Here is a 27,403-nt window from a genome sequence, read left to right as displayed (position 1 = left end):
AAGCATATTTCTATGTTAGAGAAGACATAAAGAGACAATTTAAGAAGCTTCTCTGAACAGGCAAAGGCGTTTTTTTAATGTAGTTGACTTCAACATATATTTTTGTCTCACCATGTAAATGGCAAATTTTGTATTATTTTGAATATAATAAGGCCTTTTCAAAGGATTTCATTCATTCATTCACAGCTGCAATAATTATTCGTGCAAATAGATCTATGAATAAAGATCATTTCTCCTGCTAATGGATTGAGTTTCTTTACGAGCATCATAGTCCAAAATAAGAGCATTTAGGAAATTTGAAATATTAAAAATATTTAGTAATAGTTTTGTGTTCCCACACTTCAGTTAGCTTTGAATGTAATTGCAATTAAACAATTAAATAGACTATATATTGAAGCTAGAGGTCTAGCAAAGCAGTAAAGCTAATTACATTTAAAATCGTTACGCTGCCTTTAGCTAATGCTGGGTGATGCGTTATTGAAGTATAAGCTTGTTTGTTTGGTTTTCTAGAGAATGGCAATCGAGTTTTAAAGTACCAGACACAGCCCTGTGTGGCCGGGCCGAGGCTGGGCTGCTCAATCAGGCCATGGGCAAGGCAAAGCAGGGCTGTGGGGAGCTTGATGTGAGCAGCCAAAAAGGTGATCTGGCTAGAAAGGGAAAATGACCAAACAAGAGAAGATGTCTGTTGAAAAACACTGGCAGAGAAAATGCCTGCCAGCCTGGGAGCTGTGAGCCTGGGAACCAGAAGCATCCTTGAGAAATGCAGCTGGCCTCTTCCAAGTACGGCTGGGTATCGAGAAACCGGACACATCCCGAGATACCATCAATAAGTGCAGAAACAAGGAACTATAATGGCAACTTTTCATCTGAAAAGGTGAAAAATAGTCTGGGAAAGGGGAAGACAGCCAGAGAAAGTAAGAATTGGTGACCAGCTGTTCTAACTGCAAGAGCAGGAAAACAGTCTGGCAACATAAAAATTGATCTGGAAGAAGAGGAAACATCATCTATTGGCTGTTCCAGGTGGAAAACAGAAATTAACAGCACCCATTGGCTGCTCACAGGGGTAGTGTCCTACGCCTTCTTATGTCTCTATGATCTAAAAATGACTTAATTTTTTTCCAAAACAGAGCCTCTCTCTCCGAGAACCTCCCGTGCTGCATGTACTTGTCCTTTCCTGAACAGGCTGGATTCTCTGCAGAAACTTTCTATCAGATCTCGGGCTCCCACCGGGGACGCCTGGCTGACTCCAGACTCGGTGCGGTGGGATCGCCTTTGACGTGGGGCTCTGCTACGTCCCGGTCCCCCGCTGGGACCGCTGCTGGGGTCGGCTCGGCCTGTCCTCCCACCTCCGCCATCGCCGCCGCCTCCTCTCCGGAGGATGGCTTGGCCCCTTCTGAAACCTCAGTCACTTGATACTGCTATTACAGGTCCACACAAGTAATCTATCCTAAGATATCTGCCGTTGTATGGCTGATAAGTTGCTTCCCTAATGGTAAGTTTGTAGTAAGCTGCAATAATAAATACCTGCTTGGTTGTTGCTGTCATGGGTTGCTGCTGTAACGTTGCTTGTTGCTATACAATTGATTGCGGCTGTTATTGGTTGCTGATAGTAGTTTGTAATAGCTTGAGACAGATAGGTATTTGCTTTATTAATCGTAGGTACACCTGCTAGCGGTGATGTTTTGGTCAAAAGCTGTAATTCCGCTTCAGGCCACCTAAAGCATCGCCTCTGTTTTTCCCCGAGGCTGGCTGCGCGGCAGGCATCGCTGGGCGACGGCGGCCCGGAACCAGGGCGACGGCGAGCCGCGCTCGGCGGGGCGGCATTGGCGGGGGCACCCGGCAGCACGCCGGCGGGGGGAGGGCGCGGACCGTGTTCGATCGTCACTTCCGCCCCCGCCGCTGCCCCGGGACCGGAAAAGGACGGCGGTCGCCATGGCGAGCCGCGGGCAGGTGAGCGCCGCGCGCATGCGCGGCGGGAGCGGGCGGCGGCGGCGGCCGCTGCTGCCCCCCGCGGGTGCTTGGCCTGTGTCGGTGAGGGCCCGGCCTGGCCGCGCCTCCTGAGGCTGGCGGCGGGGGCACTGGGGCCTCCCCGGTACTCGGGGATCGCCTGGAGTGAATCGGGGCCGGTGGCGAAGGGGCGGGGAGGGCCCGGGCAGGGTCGGCCCCGTGCGAGGCGGCGGCGGAGGCTGCCGGCGCTCCCCCTCCCTCCGTCGCCGTCTCTCAGCGGCCGCGGGGTCGACCCTGCCCGTCCCCGTGTGGCCTGCGCCCGGCGTGAGGCCGCGGGTCACTCGTGCTCCGGGGTGCCAGGCAGCGGGGAGCGGGCCGCGGCCGGCGGGCCATTGCCGCCGTGCGCCGGCCGCCTCGGGGGGCCTGTCCCGCCGACCCTGCTTGGTGCCCGGCGTGCTTGGAGTTGGTGCCGGGGCAGGCAGCGCCGAGGAAGCGTGCTGTGTGCCCCCTGGAATGAGCGACCTCGGGCTGCAAACAGTCACTAAGCGCAAATTATATCCTTGGGGGGGGGTGTGGGGTGTGCTCCTTGTATGTCGTTGGAGGGTAGGAACTTTTTTCCTAGCCATTCCTAGCATCAACGGGCAGAGGCCCTCAGGGCAAAGAAGGACGCAAAGCTAGGTAACAGACAGTAGGGTTTTGCATGCAAAGGCCGTTGTGGAAAAAGGAAACGAGGGATGACAATCAAGGTTAAAATACATCAAGAGAATGAATTGTGATGGGAAGATGAAGAAAAGCAAAGACAAGAATTGTTTAAACCTTTCATCCTTACAGAGTACTTCTGGGGGAAGTTGAGCTCCTGTTTCAGAAGTGTCCTGAAGCCTACTATTGGGGCAGTAATACACTGAGGTATTAGGGGAGTTCTGGGTTTCATTAGGTGACTGTAGAGCTCAAAGGAGTCTGTGCATTAATATATCTGGCTTCAAAGTCATCTAATAGAACCACTCTGTGGTTGGTGTGGTGAAGAACTTCCCAGAAATAGGGAAATAGCAGAGGAAGATGCCTGAAAATTATTGATCAAAGAGTTCAGAATAACCATAAAACACTTCTTCAGGTTTCACCATACATGTCTTTCACTCAAAACCATTTGTAATATTAACTTTACTATTTGCAAAAATGGCAAAAATACTGTGGGGTAGAAATATTTAGAGGATGTCCTGTCCAAATAATTTAGTAAAATCTCTTAAGATATATCTACGGAACAAGAAATTTATTTGCTGGCTTTTAATTCTGTCGGTTTACTTTCCACAGATTCAGCCATCTAGGGAACACTGCAATTAAAGGCAACATGGTTCTGTTCAGTTGCTAATTATTAAGGACACAGATGCCAAAAAGGAGTTAGCAGAGTCCATGTTCTCTTTTATACGGCTCTGCTCAGATTGATTTAACTAATTATCAAGTCTCATAGTAATTCTTGTGACAAAAGTTTTTTACTTAAACATTCGTGAGGCTCTTATGCAGTTGAGAATGCACTAGTTTGTCGTCCTTCCAGAAAGATCTGTAATGCAGTAGCATATACTCAACAGGATATTAAGTCATAAATTACAGTAAAAATTACGACTAATGGTCTAATCCACGTGGTGAAGCAAGATTTGAATTTGTTCCTATTTCTAAGTTGTCCCTTAATAGCACTAAAGTTGTGGTAGTGTTACGTTAAAGAAGCAGTACTGAACTGGAAAGTTCGTTGTTCTTATGTTTTATGTCTTCTTCCTCTTCCTTAAAAACTGTCTTTTTGTGTGTGTACACTTCTGGATGAATTATCTCAAGGTGTAGCCGAATGACAGCTGAGTGGAGGGTGAGAACTTAGCCCAAAATCTAAAAACGTGTTGACATCTGTTGGAAGTAGTAACTTTCAGAGAAGCTTGCCGTTTCTCTCTCTGTTGTTGGCAGATTTAAAGCAGAGGCAACACTTTTTTTCAGGGCCTTGTCAGGATGTTTTTATTGGCCTTTTAGGGGACAGTCTTGTTTGCATCTCCAACTCACAGATACAGAGCATGCTGATAAAGACAAACAGTCATATCTCAGTTACAGCTCTGTGTTTCCTCTGCGTCCTTCTAAGACATTTTTGGAATATTAATTGTGAGAAAAAAAGTTAAGATTATCATGAAGTACCTGGAATTGTGTCTTCTAGACATGCCAAAACACACTAGGAAGTACTAGAAATAACTTCAAAAGGTATCCTGTTATCAAGATTTGTTTTTGTTTTGTTTTGTTTTGTTTTGTTTTTTTGTGCTTGTTAAAGATTCCTGTCAATCTGACAAACACCAAAAAAGTCTGATAAGGACTTGAGGATTTCTGTAATTCATTACAGTCTGTGTGAATAAACAGCCAAAACCACGTGACTGTGAGCTGTGATTCTCGGGAGTTTTGGTTTATGTACATACTGATGTGTGTCGTCTCTACATTGTAAATCCTAATTTTTTGAGTGTTTGCTTTTACTGAAGTTTTTATTTGCAGATCTGGCAGTTGTGTTTAGGGTAGGACTTTGCTTTGTGTTCGTTTTGCCACATCACCTGTAGAAGGTTATGCCCTGGTATTATAGAGAGACATGAAAAATAATTGTTGCATTAGTTAATGTACACTTCGAGATCCTTTTGAAATCACTTTTCTCACATTGGCTTGTAAGTGTGAGAATACTTTAGCCATTTATATTTCTATCTTTTTTTCGTAATTGGAGAATACCCAGTGATGTACCCTTGATAGTCGCTTCCGGTGACTTGACTTTTAGAGTTATTCAGATTCTGTTGGGTTTATTTGATACTGGCAAAATAAATATGTTTGCGTTGATGTATTTTCAGGATTATATTCCTGTCATGCCAAATGACTATTAGGAATGTAGTGCTAGTACAGTCTAGCATCTTTGATTAATTCGAAACATCTAGAACTGTCTAGGGTTTTCATTTCCTCACATCTGCTTTGGTTGCAAATTATTTGATCAGGAATTGAGGTAAAATGTCTTAGATACTGATTCCATACCAAATTCTGTACTAAATGGAAAGAACATGAAAGATCAGCTAGAACACTCTGAATTGCAGCATATTAATTTTAACTAAGAATCCTGCTAGCAAACAAGCTAATTTTATTGATATTGTATTCACAGGTTCTGAAGCTTTTTAAGTTATTACACAGAACCCGGCAAGAAGTTTTTAAAAATGATACCAGAGCCCTTGAAGGTGAGATACTTTTTTTGTGGGGTCGATGCTTACGTATCTACGTCCAGCCAAAGCATGTTTAACTGTACTAAGCAGCTGAGTTGATTCTCTTTATGTACAGTTGCTCCTCAGGGGATAAATACTGCTTTTTTAGTGAACCAACTTTTAGTAGTGGCTTCTGTATGTTAGTTATTTTTAAAGCTCAGAATGCTAGATAGGCAGTCATATTTTATTCCTATGCCAGTCAACTTAAAATATGACATCACCTGAATTCCATGGAAATCTTATATTAAAATACTTCAGGCAGAGTGCACCAGGAAGGTGCTATAAAGCACTTAGGATTCTGAGCTTTGAGGCAGTGACAAACACAAGGTAGAATTTCTTGCTCACACTTTAGTTTTTTTATTTACTTTTATTTAGCTGCAAGACAAAAGATAAATGAAGAATTCAGAAATAACCAAGATGAGACATCTGAACAGAAGATAAATGAGGTACTTCTTGTTTTCATTGTTTTTTTCCACTTTGCATAAGAATACTTACATAGGAGCTTTTTACTTAAAGGATCTCTGAACCAATGTAATTCTTTATTGAGACATTGTGAGAGTCAGATGAGTTTGAAAAGGCTTTTACATGGATCTTTGTTTATAAATATATTGATACCTCCATTGGTATTAATAGTAAGTTATAGAATTTTGCACATACGAAAATACATAAGGAGAAAGTGTCTTCTGGTAGTTAAATATGCATAGTTTGAACCTTATAATAAAAATGTGGAAAAAATGTTTTATGTTGCTATTTTCATGTAAATATTTTGTATACTTTGCTCATAATATATATTTGAGCTGTGGTCACTTAAGTTTTCCTGGTCTTTGTTGTACAGGCAAGCACAGAAAGATACAGAGAAACTAAATAATCTGCTCAGGTACTGGCAGACATGAGAAGTTATTTTGATTCCTGATCACAAATGAGGCAGCATCTTTTGCGGGAGGCAAAAAACAGCCAAATTATCACAGCTGTTGTAGTATAGAGGTATTAATTGTACTGCTGGGTTTTTTTTGCTTCTTCTTTCTTCATGGTACATTAGAATGAGTAGAACATTCTGTTAACTCACTATGTAAGTTACCTTTGCTCAGTTGTTCTCTTAACACTTTTTACTGAGTCATTTTGCTAAAACTTAGTCCTGAAATGAAACGTCTGTATTTTAGATATTTTTAGTTCTTAACATCCATACAGAGTGAATAATTTAGCTCTTGTCATTAAACCTTTTAACAGAATGTATTTACATTGTTGTTGGACACTAGTTGGAAGAAAGTGCCTCCATCTGTCCTTTGCCGAAGTAAATCTAAACCTTTACATCATACCAGCCACTGGACAGTAACATAAATAGTTCTGAGCATTTAGTTAGGGCTTTCTAGCATTTCTGCTTGTTATCAGGCCCCTATAGTAATACTTCTGTGTTTGTGTTTCCGGTGTCTGATCTGTTAAATTGTATGTTCTTTTTGTTATAGATGTACAGGAAAAATACTTGCTGTAATTTTTAAATCTATATTTGTTAGGAATGGCAACCTACAAAATGCACATATGTAACTTTTTAATATGGGTTAACTGGTACCTTGATTAAATGTGTCAGTGGGAGAAGTTCTAGACTTTCACCACAACTAGAGAATCCTAGAACATCATAGAAGCTGTCATATTTATTATATATACATATATATATACTGAATAGACTTGGATGCAGAGGAACCGAATCAAATGGTATACAGGACTTGTGAGAATATGAGCACTTGTTTGCATAAACACAGGGGTGTTGGTGTTCTGCTTTGGATATGAGCTAAAAAAAACAGAATATTGACCAACCAAATGTACATTACTTTGCCAGAATAGAAAGCTGCAATGTCTTCTAATATGACATCAAATACTTAGCTATGTAGTGACCAAGGAGGTAGGAGTAACTATCTGTAGTATTAGAATGTGAGATGCGGCAGCTGAATCTATTGCAGCATTTTAGTTCAGATCAGGAGTGCACTTCTGAAGTTACCTGGGTTATCTCCACTTCCTGTGATTTGGCTCGTTTTCATGAAGCAGTCTCAGAGCAAATGGCAGAATTCCTTTAAGACGAATCTGAAGTGGAAGGTGTGCTTCATGAGCATGCAGCCTAGCTGCTAATGGGCATTCAGCAGGAGGAACTGGAGGATACCTAGTCCAAACCCTTGAAAGGGAAAGGGAGGAGGAGAAATTCAGGGTAGATGTCAAGTCTTGAGCTCTAACTCTTGCAAAGATCCACTTCTGTTGGTACACACTACTTCCTAGTGTAAGCATGTCTCCCAAAGTGTCTCACTTGTGCAATTTCATTTATTTCTGACACAGGTATCATGCAAACAAGTATTAGGCTTCTCTTAATCACCCAGCAAAACTAGCAAGGGTGCTTCTGCTTGTCCTCTTAATAAGGGAAGAAATTCTAGGTGTTTTGCCAAATATTAATGCTTCTGATAATCTTTAAGTAGTGCCTTGTTCCTGCACTGCTTTTCTGTGAAACCTCAGTATTCTTAATTCTTGTCATGTTTTGCCCTTATTTTTGTCTCCTTAATTCAAGAGCAGAAATGTTAAAAGAACCAGATTGCCCTTTCACTAGGGGTAGTCAAATGTTACTGAGGCATTCACCAATGTCTTTGATCATTGGAAACTAGTTACCTGTTTCAGTAGTTGCATTCTACCTTATTCATTTGCAGTTTTAATTAGGTATTTGGATTTTATACTGCTGTATGTTATTGAGCAGAAGTTTCCTTCCTCTCGTGCTGTACGTCAAGGTAGCTTATATATCAACCTGTAAGTTATTCCAAGATCCCCAAAGTAAAACCTATGTATAGATAGTGCATAACTAACTGTATAATAGAATTGACTGTCTTTATTATTTTAATATCTGTCTAGTATGGAAAATACCTTCAGGAATAATTACATATAATTTAAATTACTTTGTGTTTGTTTGTTTGTTTGTTTGTTTTTCCCTTTTACTAGCTTCTGAAAATAGCTTCAGATGTTGAAGTGATTCTCAGAACTTCTGTTATTCAGGCAGTTCACACAGATTCCGACAAAATATGTGAGTAAAGCTGCATGCTAAAAAGATGTTGAAAAATGTTGTAGTTCAGTAAATAAATATAAAACTTGAAAATTAAGTAATAGGATAGAGAGGGCAGGAGTCACTCTATCTGTCATTTCTCTGCCCAAACCCTTAATTTAAGCCTGTTGACTAATACCACTACCTAGGACAGGTGGAGGTTTCAAAGGTACAAAGTTTCTACAGAAATATTTTGAAATATGGAGGCTGGTAGAAAAGAGGCAGTGACTGCATATAATGCCCTCATTGAGAGAAGTTATAACTTGGTACCTTAACTATTAGAAGTGGCAGCAATGAGGTAGCAAGTCAGCAGGCATGTACTGGCTAGTCAGTCAGTGTATGTCTAAATGTAGTAGCCACAGTATCTGTAGGTGCTTGCTCTACCAAATAGGTGGAAGCTGCCTGAAGAGAATTAGCAAATGCAGTATGTATACTGTCCATAGAATGGCTTTTCTTTGAGGATTGAGCGTTCTTTTCCAAAACCTTGTTCTGACAATTTAAGTTTCAGATTATGCCTTGGAAGATTTGTGACACAATGATGGCCTTGATGCAAAGCCTATCCAATTCTGAAATTTTGGTTCCTGGTTTAGAAGTTCGTTTATCTTACGGTCAGACACAAGAGAAGTAGGTTCCACATACAACTGCGTGGTAGAGGATAGGAGAAATCTTCAGCTGTGTACATTGTTTCCTTTCGCTTCTGTTTAGTGGTGTCTGTAAAGCTTTGTAGCTACTTTCAGTTTTAGATTTGGTAAAGCATTTATCTTTAGAACAGCCATTATGATCGAGGCCAAAGATATGTCTAGACCAGTGTAGAGTCTTCCACAGTGGTCTAAGGCAGATGACAAGAGCAGAGCAGGAACAGGGCAAGCGAACTTTCACATCTTCCAGCTGTTTACACCTGGCAGCACTTCCTGAGCCAGGGATGGTTTTTGTTCTAGTTACACTCACTGGGTTTCTCTCTCATGAACTTGTTCCTATCAACGTATGCAAATTTCTTGCATCCAAGAACCTTTGACAAAGAATTTATTCTGTTTCTTAAGAAAAATCACTTGTAGTTTTGAATCTGGTCCTACTCTTCAATTACTGACCATTTTCACCAAGCTGTTCATGAGGTTTTAAGCACCTTATTGCCTCCCTTTTATATTTTCCCCCCCTATGAAACAGCTTCTCTGTGAAACAGCAGGTGAACGCCCGTGATCATTCTGTTGCTATTCTCTGCTCCCTTTTCAATTCTACTATATCTCTCTTAAGATGATTAAGAGCGCTGTCTCTCAATCACAGCTGAGCACAGTCATCAAGCTATGGGCAAACCAGGCATTTATTCACATAATGGCACAATGATGTTTTCTCTTTCATTCTCAATTGGTTTCCTAGTCATTCCTAATTCTAAATTTCTTTTTTGGCTGCTGTGCATACATATATTTATTTATTTTTACAAAATTATCTTGTATTCATTAAACTCGTCTGAATGGTCATAGTCAGTTTTCAACCTATCACTTTCCTTATGAAGTTAGGGGTTTTTTTGACCTGTGTTCATTCTCTACAGGTAATTTGTTCTGTCATTTTACTGGTTATTCAGCTAAGTCTTAAGCTTGTCCTGCAATTCTTCACAGTAAGCCATTTTCTTAAATAACTTATTCAGGATGGTATCATTAAAACCCGTTCTTACAAATATGTTGAACAGCACAGATGCCAACAAAAATACCTGTAGAACTCCACTTTTGACACCCCTCCACTGGGAGATCTCTTCATTTATTGTTCGCTTCTTACAGTTTAGCCAGTGACTTATCCATGCAAGACCTTCTGTCATAATAAGGCTGCTGTTTTCTTAAAAGCGTTGGCTGAGGGACTTTTGGGAATCCAAGCATGTTGTGGCAGCCCACCAAGAGCTGTTCAGAGAACTCCAGTAGGGGCTGTAAGGCAGAATATGCCTTGCAAAAGCGACATGAATTCATGTTCAAATACTAATTTATATTCTAACACTGTCTGAGTGTGTAGGGATGGGGTTAGGATAGCTAGAGCCCACCTGGAGTTGATCTTGGCAAGGAATGTGAAGGACAGCAAGAACAGCTTCTACAGGTGTATCAGCAGCAGAAGGAAGAGGAGGGAATATGTGGGCCCACAGCTGAATAGGGCAGGGGACTTGGTAACAAAGGACACGGAAGAGACTGATGTGCTCAGGACCTTCTTCACCTCAGTCTTTACTGCTAAGGTTTGCCTTCAGGAATCACAGCCCTCAGACCATTGGGAATGTCTGGAGCAAGGATGACGTAATTTTGGTAGAGGAGGAAAAGGCTAGGGAACGTTTGAACAGATGGGGCGTACACAAATCCATGGCACCTGATGTGATGCACCCATGAGTGGTGAGGGAGCTGGCTGATGTCATTGTGAGGCCACTCTCAATCATCTTTGAAAGGTCATGGTGATTAGGGGAGTTGCCTGAAGACTGGAAGAAAGCAAGTATCACTCCTCTTTTCAAGAAGGGCAAGAGGGGGGATCTGGGAAACTGCTCCGCCTCACCTTGATCCCTGGGAAGGTGGTTGAGCCAATCCTGGAAGCTGTTTCCAAATGTTCTAAGCAGAGAATGGGAACTGGGAGTAGTCAGCACGGATTTACAAAGGGGAGATCTTCTCTGGCCAATGTGATACCCTTTTACAGTGAAATGACTTGACTCAGCAGACAAGGGGAGAATAGTGGTGATTGTTTTGACTGTAGCAGTGCTTTAATGCTGTCTCCTTTAAAATATCTGTAAACAAAAAGTGATAGAATTGCCCCTGCCTAATTTTACAGACTTCTTAGAGAAATGGTGGCAATGAGGTTTGTGTGGAAGGAGGTGTTCCAGAGTCTAGTACTGGCCAGGAAGACGTTGTCCTGCAGCAAAAAATCTGGAGTGCATCTGTACACAGGGTGTATTTGACCTGCTTATGAATGCAAAGGATGTCATTATGCAGTTTCTTGCCCGTTTTTTTTCCTCTGTATCTGTTTTGGATAGGTCTAAGCTTTGCTTCTCGCTCTGAAATTGATCTTACTGCAGTAAGAACAAAACAATAATCTTGAAACAGCCATCACAATTTGAAAGCTGTCTATTTTGTGTGTGTTTGGAATATATATTGAAGGGAGAAGTATTTAGTCTTGATAATGTAGTGAATCGCCAATTAAAAGATCAGGAATGCTTAGAAAAGAAATCCAGAGCATCATGATAGAAGTTCACAGAATAAGAATGAACAGTATGAAAGAATGTATAGAATGGATAGATATTCTTTCTTGTCCTGATATAAAGAGCATTCAGTGAAGTTGGAATTTACATTCAAAGCTAGTACAAAAAAAATGCATTTTTATTTTACAAAATAAATAATTCTTAAAGGGCATGGCAATGAAAAATCTTTGTGGCCAAGAGCAAGGTATTACTCAAAATACAAAAAAGCAGAAGATCAAACTTGATGCCTAGCTTGATACTGTAGTGAAAGAGTAAAAGCAAATCTTGCAGAAGGAGTACACAGATATCTATACCATGGTAAATTGGTCAGTAACAGAACATTATTCCTAAGTGCCATTCTTTGAGCAGGCTTCTAGCGTGTTTGCATCTTTCTTAAGAATCCAGCTGTAATTAATCAGATAGCACTCTGAACTAGGCAATTCTGGTATAGCTCTTATTATATTATTAATATCACTGGTAGCACAGAGTATGTCATTAGAAAATTTGTGAAACCAGAAGTGGAGAATTTTTAGGGAGTTGAGGTAATTGTCACCATATTTTGATAGTAGTTTGTGCTGAATAGCATGGTCAGTGCACTGTGTGAAATAATACCTGTAAATGGGTGTGGTTTCCACTGCTGCTCCATTTTATTGAATATCTTGCCCTACTGTTTCCATCCTTTCTTGTTTGTAAAGAAAAGTTGCATGTAATTAAAAAGAGGAAAAAAGTTGGAAGTAGGACTTCAACTTCCAGTTGAATCTATGGCTAGGTGGTGTTGTGGTTTAACCCCAGCTGGCAGCTGAGCCCCACACAGCTGCTTGCTCACTCCCCCCCATTGGGATGGGGGAGATAATTGGAAGGGTTAAAGTGAGAAAACTCATGGGTTGAGATACAGGCAGTTTAATAGGAAAAGCAAAAGCTGCCTATGCAAGCAAAGCAAAACAAGGAGTTCAGTACTTTGCACAATGTCAAATGGTATGGAATATCCCTTTAGTCAGTTGGGGTCAGCTGTCCTGGCTGTGTCCCCTCCAGATATCTTGTGCATGTATATAATGAAAATATCAAGTGGATCTTCTCAATTTCCTTTGCTTTTTGGCACCTAGGATCCAGGTTCTGGTGGGAAGTTTGTTGTAGGAAATGCTTGTGTAGGTATATGAGTCTGCTTAGGTAGCACATTGAACGGGTATTCAATTCCAATACAGCTTTGATTAAGGAAGTTTTAACAGAACAAAATCAACCTTTTTGATCCTTAATCTTTATGCTCTGTGATAACTTTTATAGTGCCAACAGAATTACAGTTAGCTCCCTTGTTGCTTTTGTGATATCATCTTGTATTAAATGAGAGGCTTGGGACAGATTTATTAACCAAAAAAAAAAAAAAAAAGTGGAAGTACAACCCTAAGGTGGCTGCTTGAGTTGCTGTTTGTTGGCAAATAAAAATAAGCAACCTCAGTTGAAAAGTTTACTTTTCATAGTGCTTCATCTTAGGTGCTACATGTTCGTTTTGGAAACTTTGTAGGTGAAGGTTTACTTTGCTGTAATAGAAAGTATATTGGCCTATTTGGAAAAAAATAAAATGTTGTAAAATACTTACATTTCGGCTGTATTTAAATTAGTATTTTGTCCTTGCTTCATCCCATGCCATCACCCCTCTTGGCCAAAAAAAGATTGAAGTGATCAGTTGCTATGTTGTATGAAAGGGGGGGGGGGGGGTGAGGGGAGGGGGGGAAACTAGGTAAAATGTTTCAGAAACCTATTGCTGCAGCTGGTTTCGTTAAGTGAGTTACTGTCAGAATCTTTTGTCTCTAACTTTTTGTATTATAGCTGACAAGATACATTTTAGCTACACCTGGTGTTTTTCTTTTTTTTCAATCCTGCGTCTCTAAAATAGCTATTTAATAACTGAAAAGAAAAAGCCAAAGACTTGTCTTAGTGAGAACAAATATTGGCAAGGGAAACATGTTCCCTAATCAAATGAAATTATTCTGTGCTGTCATAGAAACAGTGCACAGGGCAATGTTATTCTTTAAAAAGAATTTGAGATGCAGTGGTGTATATTCATGTTGGGGTTCACTGGTAAATCTTTAAAAAAAAGAAAGAAAAGAAATTAGGCTGAGGTTTTCTTACTAAAGAGAACACAGTTTTAATTAGGAGCTTGTTAGTCATATTAGACAATTTTTCTGATTTTTTTTTTAAATGGTTTGGTCTGAGTTATGCTACTCAGCAGTATACAACTGTCTCGGTTCTACTCATTTCACTTTAATTTCAGATTAAGCTGATACAAGTAGAACTTACATTTTAGTAATATACCACACATGCAGTATGTTCTGATGATTTTGATTTGGTGTGTTGGCAGTGTACGTTCTAAACTCAGCTTTGAAAAGAAAGGGTAAAAATTAATCTTTCAATCTTTATTTATTTGGACTTGTGTTTTTCAATACTCTCTATCCAATTCTGTTTTTCTTTTGTATTTCTGTTTCATGTGCCTATTCTAGGTGTGTAGATCAACATGTTTTGTCATAAACTTACATATATTTTATCTAAGAGAAATGCAATTGAAATTTTACTTAAAGCTCTTAGAAACTTATTAAATGCATCAGTATCAGTACACGTGTGCAAAAGAAACATACCTTCAGTAAAATCAGTTTTCTTTCTTATAAGATATGGGATATCAGTGCACTTTGGACAGAATGGGACTCACTACACACACATGCACACAAACACACAGTTTTACAAGTTTACTGTACCTTTCGCAACTGTCTGACCTAGTCAAAGTACAGCATTATGATTTCAGGTGTTTGTGCTTTAGTTTTTGCTGCTGGAGCAAATCTGACATGACACAGCTCCTTCCCTTCATGAAGAAAGGACAAACTGATTTCTGAAGAGCTAGATGGCAAGAACTTAAGAGTCGGGAAGAGGTTAAAATGGTGTATAATTAGACAAACCCTAACACAGTGCATTTCTGTGATGATACAGTGGCCGTAATTTTCATTTGATGCTTTCTTTTCCTGTTGGTCTCCTGTGACAAGATGAATATTACAGATCAGATTCCAGGACATTGAGGGAGAGGGCTAAGTCAAATTTAGTATTCATTTTTGGACCTGTTGAAGTAAACATAATCTGACTCACGCATGATAAAATTGCTGTTCTTTCTCTGCTAAAAGTTACTGCAACACTTCACCATTTTTTATGGATTCTTCATGCTATTAAAATATTTTCCATGCTTTTAAAAGGAAAAAGGGGAAGGCCAGCAGAAGGTAAAAATTTTAGTATAGTTTTGTCTTTATTTGATACCATGATGCTGCTTGTACACTTACCAGAAGTTCAGATTCTCATTTTAGTAACCTGATTTTGTGTAGTAACCTGATTTTTTGTTTATAAATATAAAAACAACTTTAGGAATTTTAAATATTATTTTCCATAAGATTATATTCTTATAGGCTTTTTTTCTATTGCAGTGCTCATACCCAGGAAAGATCTGCTACAAGACAACACTCCTTACTTTGATAAACCAACAAAAAAGCACGAATCCTGAGGAAAATATGCCCCTTTCACCAGAAGGTTAATATCCTGTAATGACATCTCTGAAAACCAATAGTGGATACCTGCTTTAAAGCTAAATTTTGAAAACAATTAAATATTGTTACCAGAAAAACTGAGACTGAAACCACTGATTTTATTGTGTGCTGTGATATCATCTTGCACTTCTTGTGTGGAAGATACTAATACTTTCACAGAAACTCAAGACGCACAGTTCCTTTAAAAATACACTGCTGCATTGTGTTACTTCAGCCAGGAATGTTTGTAATTATGACAGTTGTCAGACAGAGATTGTTTCCTAGCAATCCAGAGTTTTTCAAAACTAAATACAAATTAAATGCAGCACTTAATCCTGATAATATTTATTTATAAGTTTATTGTCAATCATACGCTGCTTTGAAGTAATGAAAAAACACCTTGTGGTACTTACCATTAAATTTATGCTTTGCGCCAAAAGCATGATTTCTGAGGTCATTAATTGTACACTAATATATTGTGATGTTTGAGAGAGTTCTTAAGGTTGATCTGAATAAATTATTCAGGTTTTACAGATGGGAGAGTGTGTGTAGTGTTTTTCTTCTGCCACACACATTTGAATGAGCAGGAATGGTGGTGTTTGAGTTCTTAGATGACAGCGGAACAAGAGAACCCAGCCACAACCTAACCTAACCATGTTGGTTTAGATCATATGATTTATGAATTTAAGGTTTTCATTTTATCTTGTGATTATAGAGTGACTTACTGAAGCAATTTGCAAAGAAAAGAGGTTTGTTGCTTAGTCACAAGTAATCTGATGTGCCTAGAGTGAATTTATGGTGAGTTTATTTACTAAGCCCTTATCACTGCCATTTTTTTAAAGGAGACTTATTTGCTTCTTGTGGTATTCATCACAATGATGTGTTCACTTCCATTTTAATTGGATAGATTAAATACAACTACAGTGTTATATAGAATCTTCTCTGTGTGAAATCGGTAACAGGCACCATACTAGGATCTAAATACCTTACACAGGAGTGAGATAGCCCAGTAGTACCTCTCAGCTCTATTTCAGGTCCCAGTGATACTGTTTATTTTTAATAAGCCTCCAAGATGTCAATATTGTATATCTGTGTGGTTCTGACATGACTTCACTGACTGAGTAAGACAGAAAACTAGTGCCTGCATCCAGTCTCTTTTCCTCACACAGCACACCAGTGCGATAAGTACTCCTTTCTTTAAAACTGTTGCCTCTGGCTGCCACGGGCAGGGCAGCCAGCAGCGAATATGTTGTCAGTAACCTTCTTTCAATTGCACTGATACTCCCTGCGTTGTAGCTACGAGGCAGCAGGCAAATGATGGGAGACAGAATGAAATGGGTGCCGTTCTTGGTATTTGTTGGAGTCTAGTGGCTCCGCTACAAAACAGATTATCTTGGTCTGTAGGGGATGTGCTGTTCTAGGCCTCTTTTGCTGTTTACTTCCGTAAGGACAAGGCATATTCTGTTGTCTGGTTTCCCATCCCTCTACAGCCTGCCTATGTTGACTTTTTTTTTTTCCCATAAGGAGCATGAGAGGGGTATGCAAGGGAGAGAAAATAGAGGGTAGTTGCAGCTGTAAAGAGAAAACAAAACAGAAGATTAGCTGAGGCGAAATGACTAATTTTTAAGCAGAAACAGTTAAACAGGGGCCTGGCAAGAATGACAGATTACACAACCATTAAGGTATACATCCCATGACACGCTGGAATTGGGGGAATTCATCTCTCGTAGACCCACTGCTTTAGGCTATGGGAGTGATTTTATTTGTGATTTTATCCTTCAGACTGATTTCATAGAAATGAGACCTGGTAGGTCTTCACTCTTTTGGTAGTGATGTAAAATAGTATTGCCTGTTGCCATGCAAAATATGTACTCAGAGACTTGGCGATGTCAACAGCAGATGGCGGTCTTTTGTATGATGTTTGAGGAAACTGCAAGTGGATAAACTTCCCATGTGACTATTGCTTCGGTATTGTTCTGCTGTCATGTGTTTTAAGTTTTTATTTTTGGCAAGAATTAACACATTGATAGAAAGATAGTGTGGAAATGTCAGCTTACAGGATCAGGCCTGGGATTCAACAGGCATTTGTGTGCTTCATCTTACCTACATCTTGAATACTCGCAATAAAAATACAGAATGAATCACCTGAATAACATACACAAATGCTGAAAATAAAGGACACGATAAAAAAAAGTTGGTAGAATTTAACTGCCTTCAGAACAATTCTCCTTACAGTCCTGTGCAGTATGTTTATGGTCTGTGCATTAACATTCCATGTTCCTGCTGTCCTTGTGCATTCCTGGGCAGCAAACACAAACTGAATTTTGCAGTGCTGAGATGAGGAAAATCAAGTTGATAGGCAAAAGACTACAAATGTAAGAGACTGACAGTCCTATTTGTTGCTCTTGTTTCAATGTGATCTTAAATAGGAATACAGGGGATATCCAGACCAGGATAAACAGCAATCCAAATAAGGCATTGAGCCTAGAAGTATCTCAGAGTTGGTCACTGTCTGGGCCCAGCAGGTGTTTGCTTTCTGAAAATTTAACTTTCCAACCTTGAAAGACTCTCACAAACCTGCTTAACGAGCAGCTGGTAATTAAAGGCTTTTCTGTGCTAGTTGGTGGTAGTGGCTGTTCCTCTTCCCCTTACTCCATGCTTACCTGTTGGTTCATGTTCCAGTACCCAGTCATCTCCCCAGCTTCTGTTTCCGTTTTCATTTCACTCTGGGTGTGAATCTGTTCTTGATGCTGCTGGCCTTGTGTTCATATGTATCTTTATTTTCCTTAATTAATATCAATAATAAGTAATGTTAAGACAGAAGTATTGTTGCATTCCCTCTGCAAAGTTTGAAGTGTTAGCTGAAACTGTTTAAAACATGACAGGGGCTTTCACTTAATGACTTGGGAGGGGAAAAAGTTGATTCTTTACAACAGAAACTGTAATTTAATCGGCTCATGATAACACGATTCAATCACATTAAACTTTTTCAGGTTTACTGAAACCACAGAATTTTACAGCAGATGTGTGTGCCTTTCTTCCAGAGTATGCATCATCAGTCTTAAAAGAAAAGCCTTAAAGGTAATAGTTCTTCAAACTGTAGTTTAACTATGTCTTATATCAAAAAAGTCTGTAGAGATCGTTTGCAGGCAGGCAGGAGATTCTGTTGAAAAGGGCCTGCTGCTTGTTCAGATCTGCTACAGTTCAGCTGCTATAGCCAAGAGGTCCGTGTGGCCTAACCACGGGCTGTTGCTGTCTGGAGGTGCCTTCGTGACCTGTGCAGATACACTAGCGGTGCTGCACAGCAGGACCTGGTGTTTTAAAGGCGAGTTTCAGGTGTGCTCGAGGTAGTGCCATGCTTACACAGAGTTTGGTAGAACAGATGTTGCCTCAGTGATTACACCTAAGAAAATTCTGAGCACTTCAGCTTTTGACATCGTCTACCAGAGATGTGCCTGTTAGAGCCTTCTGCCCTGGTGTTCTCTTTCATGAAGTGTTGACTTTGTGTACGCTGTAGCTTTAATGAAAGCATTAAATACAGCCAAGGAATATTTCCTGTTTAAATATTAAGTTTTGGTTTTGTTCTTGCCACCTTTCCCTTGCCTTTATTTAACAGTTTCAAAATACAAGGTTTCTTCAGGTTTTTTTCTGCAAGCCGTAGCTCAGGATAGGGATCAGCCATATAGCCTGACGTTCATAAAACACAGGTGATAGATTTAATCTATGAATTGATTTTGTTTGCATGGGTAGGATTTGTGTTGAAGTCTTTATGGTCTTCAGATGAAACAAGGTGGCTTTTATAATTTAGCAGGGCCAAATTAATCCCCTTCTCTGTTCCTGTGCACTTTGGTAAAGGAAGCATTTAGTTGCTATTTTTACAGGGAGTGCTGTTGTACACCACAAAGTGACCCCATAAAGAGGTGATCTGGAAGTAGCATTAAAAGTTTAATCTGGAAAAGTGGCTTGTACCTTCCCCAGGGTGCTGAGTTCTTGGGCAGTATTTCAGGTAATACGAGATCAACAAACCTGTGACAACTTCAGTGACTAAATCTAGCATTAGCATTTATTCTTTTTCTTAGAGGTCTTGCCAGCTGAAGGAGCTGAACTAGTCTGAATGCCACATAGCATCATCAGTCCTGTTTGTATTGTACTGGACCTGTAAATAAAGTAATAAAGTACTGGCAGTTCTTTACACTTCCTTTACAAAAGGGAAAAAAAAAATTGACAATTGAAAACTAAAAATAAAGGCTGACCAACTTACAGGAAGAGCTGAGTCCTAGTACTTCCCTGCCTTAGATAACTCTTTCCAAACTACTTACAACAATTTAATCCTAAACTCTGGAGTTTGGTGGGCTGTGAAATCTTTGATCTTTAGCTTTACGTGAAATTAATTACTTAACACAAAGCAGTAATTGCATGAATTCAGTATTAAGACTGGTATTTTAGAGCTACAAAGGTCTGATGTTTTGCTAACTCTAGTAGAAATCCAGTCATCTTGAGTGTAAAGTATGTGTTTCTTGTATGGAGTAAATCTGTGGTGTAAATATCCAGATCTCTCTAATTCTGTTGAAAGACTTCCCTAGTGAAGCTTTTGTTATAGCTTTATTAATTTTTTTAAAAAGTTTAGCTTTCCTGAGACTTTTTTTTGTGCCTCTTCTCTGGGGAGAGGAAAAGAGAGGAAGGGCACATCTTTATACTTTGATAAAGAGCAATAAGTTTAAGTAATTTGCTCTGTTCATAACTATTTCCATTTAGTTAGCACTTCAGTGATCCGGTTTGCATCAGATGGAGGAGTAAAAGCATCTACTTTTCAAATTATGCTTTTCTTTTTCTCACAGTATGTGCTCTGGCTTTCCATCTCATCTACCTGAAAGGCTATGGTTTGAGAACAGGATTAGTCAGGATTAGGTAAACAGCCAGTGAAACTACAGTCTGTAGAAGCTGGGAGGGAGGATGGCATTCTCTGCATTAGGCCATGTCACGGTTTAACCCCAGCCAGCCACTGAGCACCATGCAGCCGCTCACTCACTCCCCCTCCCCGGTGGGATGGGGGAGAGAATCGGAAGGGTAAAAGGGAGAAAACTCATGGGTTGAGATAAGAACAGTTTAATAATTGAAGTAAAAATAAAATAGAATAGTAGTAAAAGTAGTAGTAATAACAATAACAATAATAACAATAATAACAATAATAATAATAATAATACAATAATAATATACAAAGCAAGTGATACACTGTACAGTTGTTCACCATCTGCTGACCGATGCCCAGCCTGTCCCCAAGCAGCGATCACTGCCCACCGGCCAACTCCCCCAGTTTATACACTGGGCATGACGCCATACGGTATGGCATAGCCCTTTGGCCAGTCTGGGTCAGTGGTCCTGGCTGTGCCCCCTCCCAGCTTCTTGTGCACCGGGCAGAGCATGGGAAGCTGCAAAGCCCTTGACCAGTGTAAGCACTACTTAACAACAACTAAAACATCAGTGTGTTATCAACATTATTCTCATCCTAAATCCAAAACACAGCACTATACCAGCTACTAGGAACAAAATTAACTCTATCCCAGCTGAAAACAGGGCAGGCCATAAAAATGGCAACAGTTCTACTGTTTCACCTGCTGCTGTAGTAGTAGCAGCCCTGTCCTCTGAGGTCAGTGGCTATGTGTGAAGGTTGATTCATGTGCCCCCGAACTGCCCTTTCCAGCTGAAAGACATCTCCGTAGCTGAGCATGGGAATTTTGTCATTCTGCTCTCTGTGCAGCAAAACCGTGGTAGTGAAAACAAGCAGGCAGTGACCCGTACAATACTCTGCACTTTTTCCAGTCAGTTTGTAAAGGAAAAAATGAAAAGGTCATCACAGTGCTTCCTTCCTTTTCTAAGTGTGTATTTAAGATAATAATCTTTGGTCTGTTGCTGTCCACCTGCAGCTGAGCCAGCACTGATGTTTCTGTGTAGCTCTTTATCAGCCCATTCATACATTTTCTGTTTGCGAGGGCTGCTGTCCTCTGCTTCAGATTTCCTCCTGACACAGAGGTATAGCCCGAAGTCAGTTTCTTGGAGGATTTTTGGAGACTCAGCACAAATTCTGACGGAGAAGGAACAAACCTCCACTTTTCACGCTTAGCTGTGTCTAGCTATGTCACAACACGGAGTATGGCTTTCAGGCTGTAATGCCTTTCAATGTGATTTCAAAGGCTACATATATAGCAAACTTTCTGTAGCAGTTTGGCCAACATGTCACACTGGATCAGCAAGGAACAGATCTGTATAACAACATAATACTGAGAAAGTGCAAAGAAGGAATTCTTACCTAGCTGGAAATAGTCCCTGAAGGAATTTCCTTTTAATGTCAAGAACATGCCAGATTTTTTTGGTCACTAGTATTTAATTATGCATGTGGTTTCCTCAGTAAATTTCCTCTGAATATGCTTTGTGGAAATAGAAGCAGACAAGTGGTCTCACTGGACCCTGCAGTGTTGTCCAATAGTAGCTGAGGTGAGGTTGGCTCCTGTCAAACCAATAAATGAAATGCGAAATGAATGAGTGTATGAACAAGGATGAGAGCATTAAAATTCATAGAAGGAAGAGCAAATGGAAAAAGGGAATATTAAGGACAACTTTTGCACTAGTGGAACGAAAGTGTCAATGTACTAAATGGTTCTTTAAACACTTTTCCACTATAAATAAATGTCAGATTTTCTTTGCTTAATTATAGTCTGCAGTGCAGACTGGAGGTGAAAGGAAGACTGATTATATGTGGACTGAAGAGGAACAGAGGATTGGACAGAGAAATAATAAAGGCAAAGAATTTATTTAATTTGGACTTGATTATGCTTCATTGCAGTCGTAACTAGGACTGAGCATGTGCAGAAAGTAACTTGTTTGAACAGAAAGACTTAGGGTCAATTATCTGTTTTGCAGCCATTTTTCTGTACAATTTTGCCTAAGTTTTCACTTTATTTCAGTTGCATTCAGTGGGATTTAGATAAATAAATACTCAGCTGCAATGACTTGCAGAGACTTCTGCCTGTATTTTTATTCCTTATGGAGAATGAAGGAAGAGAATTTCTCCTATAAGGCAACTGTAAAACTCTTCAATGTTATAATGAGGAGGATCATGTAAGAACTTCAAATGTACCCATAGTACTTTCTGGTAACATCATAGATATGCACACTTTAGGTAGTAAGCTTATAGCTTCTCACAATTTCATCAAAATAAGGAATTAAACAGATTATAAGCATGTTAGGTATGAGAAAATGAAACATGGCAACTTAATGTCAGACAAACAAAGCAAATACTTAAAGACGAGAAAAAAGAAAAAAGAAAAGAAAAGAAAAGAAAAGAAAAGAAAAGAAAAGAAAAGAAAAGAAAAGAAAAGAAAAGAAAAGAAAAGAAAAGAAAAGAAAAGAAAAGAAAAGAAAAAAGAAAGAAAAGAAGAAAAGAAAAGAGAAAAGAAAAGAAAAGAAAAGAAAAGAAAAGAAAAGAAAAGAAAAGAAAAGAAAAGAAAAGAAAAGAAAAGAAAAGAAAAGAAAAGAAAAGAAAAGAAGAAAAGAAGAGAGAAAAGAAGAAAAGAGGAAAGAGGAAAAGAGAGGGGAGGGGGAGAGGAGGGGGAGGGACTCTAGAAATTGTGAGGTTGACTTTGCAATGCTTCTAATGTGTGTTTAGAGAAGAAGCCATGGAGAAAGGCTTCAGGCAGGCAGAACTGTGGCAGGTATGCTCCTCAGTACTGCTTTGCTTTAGCTACTGTGTGAAAGAAAAAATTTAGGGGATTTGTGACTCCAAGGACAAAAGACCTGGGACAGGTAAAGGTGCATTACCTGCCTTTGTCAGGTGGGAAATGTATATTATGATGCACCAGTTACATCAAATGATGAATCACACTTCACAGCCTGCTGTTTGACCTACTTCCCATTCCCCTACAACAGATTTCATAGTTTGAAATTCTGCTTTAAGATGCATGTTGAGATTTCTTTCACTATTTTTTAACCATGTTTCAATGAATGTCTGAAACTACAAATACTTAAAATGGAGAAAAAGCATGCAAATTCTGGCACATGCATTCCATCATCATTTCAGAGCAGAAGACCCCAAATACGCAAGAGAAAAGGAGTGCAAAAAAAACCCCCAAAACCAGGTAACAAAGTACACAACATTGTTTCTGTGATCAAGACATCCAGTAAAGCTTGCTGCAGATTTCATCACCTTGTTCTTGTACAGTTCCATTTATTTAAAACTTAATTTTCTAGCAGATGAAGTAGTTACCTAAGTAATTTATTCAAATATACAGTAACTCAAACCACAGAAGGTAAGTCAGGTGATCTCTAAGGGATTTCTCAAGTGCCATTTCCTCTACTCCATGTCAAAGAAAGAAAATAAATAGGGAAAGCTGAAATTATAAAGAAACAAAAAAGCACAAAAGCATCTGAACTGAACTGCCTGTAACATCTGGCACAGTTTTGTAACTAAAATCCTATTGAATCCTAGAAAAACAACCTCTGTGGAAGTAATGGGACTCTGTAAATTTTAGCAAGAAGAAAAGACATATTAAGAAATTTGTTATTTCACAAATTATTTAGAGGACTGTTTCATATTTGGAAATGGCTAAGGGTTACTAAACAGAGGTGCAAAAAGCTACCACAATATTTATTGAAACATATCAAGAAAGAATGTTTTACATCCATTCCAAAGTGAAGTTAGGAATAAGCTAAGATTAGCTAAACAGTACTCTCCAAGAAAGTATCCATATACATAAGGAAATGAAGAGGAATAAGCTATAGTTCTGACTGGTGTAAAATAGCATACTTTTGCAATTTGACTACCCTTCAAATGTATGCCCTCAGAAGGTAAGGTGAGGCTGGGATGGTTTGACAGCCTATAACCGGGGCTAAGAGGAAGTAGGGAGAATATAGGCTGAATATCAAGAAAAGCATGAAGTACGGTTCTCACTGATGTCAGTCAGACTCTGCACAGTACCTTCTCTTAGTAAAGTATTGCCTCCGGAAAGCGGACACCCTTTTTGTTAGGATGTTTGAAGTCTCACCTCCCACAATACTAAAGCATATGCAGTAGACACATTAGAATGAGTAGGAATGAGGACTCAGCTGGGTGCTGGGAGAATAATGAATTGTACCAGCTATATTATATGTATGTTAAAGTAATTTAGAAGCAATGTTCTCAACCACACCGAAGGCAGCAGAAGCTCAAAGGGAAGGAGATTCTTACGCCTCCATCATTGCTTACCAGAAAATTAGGAGACAAGGGCAGAGAAAGTACAAAAAAAGATGTGCTGCACTGGGTTCGGTGGGAGTACACCTGCTGTAATAACCTTCTGTAGCTCATGGTCTTTACAGCAGGAAGTCTTCTTGCCAGGTGACTTAAGATGAAAATTGTGCGAGCTGCTAGTCTTCTATTGCCTCAATAGTTTATGTATGAACATTGCGCATTTGACTTCTCCTACCCGTGCCCTTCAGGAACTCTGTGCAGAGCCAATTTCACAGATGTTGTCAAGTACTAACTGTTAACACTGTATTAGCATGGGTTATTTAATCCTTACCCAGCAGATGGATTCTGAATATTCTACCCCCGAAAAAAATCAGCTAGAAATCATTTGCTGGGACTCTGCTGATATTTCCACTAAGTTAAATGTGAGGAAACTCAATCCTACTTGAATCAGTGGAAGCACTCTGCATGTTTTGGGTTCATTTAACAGCTGTTCCAGGGTTGTGAGAGGGTTTCTGGTAAGTCTGAAGTTCTGGTTCTGCTTACCTATGTAGTGTTGGCCCACAGCAAACACTGGCTTGAGTACAATAATCAGAGCAGTCTTAGACTAGGTACAGAAGAATGTCTTTTTTCTCTTATCTTTTCATTCTGTTGGCCACCGTCTGTCTTGGTCTTCTTCCCTCAAGTCTTTTGTCATTCTCTTGCTGTCTGGAACCATAATGCTCCCTTTTTGTCAATATACAGGGACTGATGCTAAGCATGTGCAAAATATCTCAGATGATTCTTTTTGAGAGGTTGATGTTTTTTTCTGCCCCTGCTGACCTGCAAGAAGAGTTAACAGCAGCCTGTTCTGTGCCAGATAGCTGAATAAGCAACATGTAAATCATTGTGGATATCCTGAGTCCATTAAAACCAGAAAGGCCAGCGCTTCTTGTTGGCTTATCTTTAACCATCAATCTCACAACAAGGAAGTAGAAAGGTGCTGTATGGAAATACAGGTTTAAAACCCCTGGGTGTGTAGCTCTCACCCACACCATTACTGCTGCAGCAATGGGACAGGACTTTCAGTAAGGAGTGTCTTACCTCTTTAAAGCATAACTTTGTATGAAAATTCCAGCTATGGCATAGAATTTGATCTGGTCAGCATTTGAGCAAATATGTATTCCTGCTTATATAAACAGCCCAATTAAATGCAGTGCTTAAATGCTTGCAGAACTGGCAGCATGTTTTATAACGAGTTTGCCAAGGAAATAAGGAACTTGGGAGCAAATATTTCCTGCCTTGTGCACAGAAGCAATCTCATTGAATTCGCCTCTGTGCGTAAAGCAAGCAGGATGTGGCATAACCTTCAAAGTGTGCCAAGCTCTTGTTCACATTGGGTGCCTGTCAGTAAGTAGTAGCCTAAAACCAATACAGAAATCAATAGAAAGAATGTGTAACCACTCATTTAATTTCTGGAGCCATTTTAAATTTTTACCCTGGAGAATATCCATATAGATCTTCACCATGGTGATTGATTTCTTTTCAAAGAAAGTAGCTTTGTGGCTCATATCTTGCATGTTCTATCTCTACTGACAACGTGGCTGTTATCTAAGAAGTGTATCTAGTACAGTTAACTATGTGTGTGTGTGTGTGTGTACGTGTGTGTATAGGATGGTAACCGTCAAGAAAGATACAGTCACAGAACAAGCTGCAGAGAGCACCAGCAAAGCCTTCTTCAAACCGTCTAACCTGCACTTGCACATGGCATTTTGGTAGGGAGCAACAAAATTGTCAAGGAAACTCAACAAAGGCTCACACTACTGAATGCTTGCACAGCTGTGGAACTGTGAACATGCTGCTTCAAAAAGCCAAGTTACACGCTGCGTCAAGTGTTTTAACTTCCTTGGTTTGTAATGCTCATCTTTATGCCTTTACATATGGTACATTAATGCTTTAACAGATTCTACCTGACTTAAGGAATAATTTGAACAATGTGTTTGAACAGTACATTTGACATAATAAAGTATTCTAGTTTTCCATCCGTGTACCTGAACATCCTCAGATAACCTTAGAGGAGCACAAACACATCAAACACAAACACCAACACACAGGTGTTTTATGGCTTTCATCTGTGCTCTAGGCTCACTTATTGTATGTAATAATGTGTCCTTCCAGGAAAGACAGGAAAACTGGAGATATGAATGGAGAATTGATCCTTGGCATTCTAATTAAATACCTGATTCCATATTTTAGAATTACTTTCTCAGAGCTCCAAATGGCAGACAGTATTCTGGCCAATTTCCAGCAGACCTTAAGGAGCCCGATCTCCTGTCCCATGGATGAAACTGGGTGAGGAAGGGTCCTGGGAGCGGGGCAGTCCCTGGGGCACTGCTCGGAGAAGTGCATGGCATGGGAGCGGGGAGGGCTAGTTGTGCCTGCACTCAGCCCACAGCTGCTATTACTGGCATTTAGGAGCGTGTTGTGCAGGAATTGGCAGTGCTGCACTTTTCAGTGCCCTAACCTCCTTCACAGTCATCCTCAGCCCCCACACTAGTCACAGTTTCAATATCCCAAATATTGCTGCTGCCTTGATAGCTGCTCCCATAATCAAACAGGCAGGACTAGATCCTGCCAACATCATCTAGCACCTTGGTCATGAGAGCACAGTAGAGGCAAGGGGGCTGCGGGCCGGTCCCAGCCCTGTTAAACAGGGGTGGTTAGCAATGACCAGCCCTCTGCATGGGAGTTCTCAGTGTCTGCGCATGAGCAGAGGAGAGAGGTACTGGGGAAGGCATGGGAGATGACAGGGGGTTCGTGGGAGACAGACATCGCCCCAAGATGAAAAGCTGGGTAAGGCAAAATTGCAGAGGATTTCTGAAAAGATCAATAGGCTTCTCCACGGCTCCCTCCAGACCCTTGGAAGTCCACAGCGGTTTTGTAATTCCCTTCAGTGGCGTAAGAGCTTCCTGCTTGGATTTTCTTTGTCAGTTAAGCCAGATGAGTGCAGCAACCTGAGGATCAGTTAGGAAAAGAGGATTGCGTGATGATACTGACCACAGAAACTCTTCCTTGTTTCTTTTCTCCTTTTGCCAAGGAATTTGGCATGATCCAACAGCCTCTGGGCCCATGCAGCTCCCTCGCATTGCACAATATATCAGCAGCAGGTACTGCCCATAGCTG

General features: G+C 40.1%; 1 protein-coding gene across 4 annotated transcripts; it reads left to right on the top strand.

The window, feature by feature from the left end:
- Positions 1 to 1,899: 1,899 nt before the first annotated feature.
- Positions 1,900 to 25,912, top strand: LYRM7 (LYR motif containing 7). Of its 4 annotated transcripts, none has more exons than XM_082337094.1 (6): positions 1,900 to 1,950; positions 5,105 to 5,177; positions 5,577 to 5,647; positions 14,926 to 15,028; positions 18,018 to 18,105; positions 25,894 to 25,912. In XM_082337094.1, the coding sequence occupies exons 1-5, from the start codon at positions 1,933 to 1,935 to the stop codon at positions 18,101 to 18,103; spliced, it is 351 nt and encodes a 116-aa protein (XP_082193220.1). In that variant the 5' UTR covers positions 1,900 to 1,932; the 3' UTR covers positions 18,104 to 18,105; positions 25,894 to 25,912. The 4 variants fall into 4 exon arrangements, with proteins under 4 accessions (XP_082193220.1, XP_082193222.1, XP_082193221.1 ...); XM_082337096.1 differs by lacking the exon at positions 25,894 to 25,912 and adding an exon at positions 8,172 to 8,253 and having other exon boundaries at positions 18,018 to 18,095; XM_082337095.1 differs by lacking the exons at positions 18,018 to 18,105; positions 25,894 to 25,912 and adding an exon at positions 8,172 to 8,253 and having other exon boundaries at positions 14,926 to 15,512.
- The last annotated feature ends 1,491 nt before the right edge of the window (positions 25,913 to 27,403 follow it).

This window comes from Platalea leucorodia (assembly GCF_965183815.1).
Source record: "Platalea leucorodia genome assembly, chromosome: Z".
Classification (NCBI taxonomy): domain Eukaryota; kingdom Metazoa; phylum Chordata; class Aves; order Pelecaniformes; family Threskiornithidae; genus Platalea; species Platalea leucorodia.
This window is presented reverse-complemented; position numbering and strand designations above follow the sequence as displayed.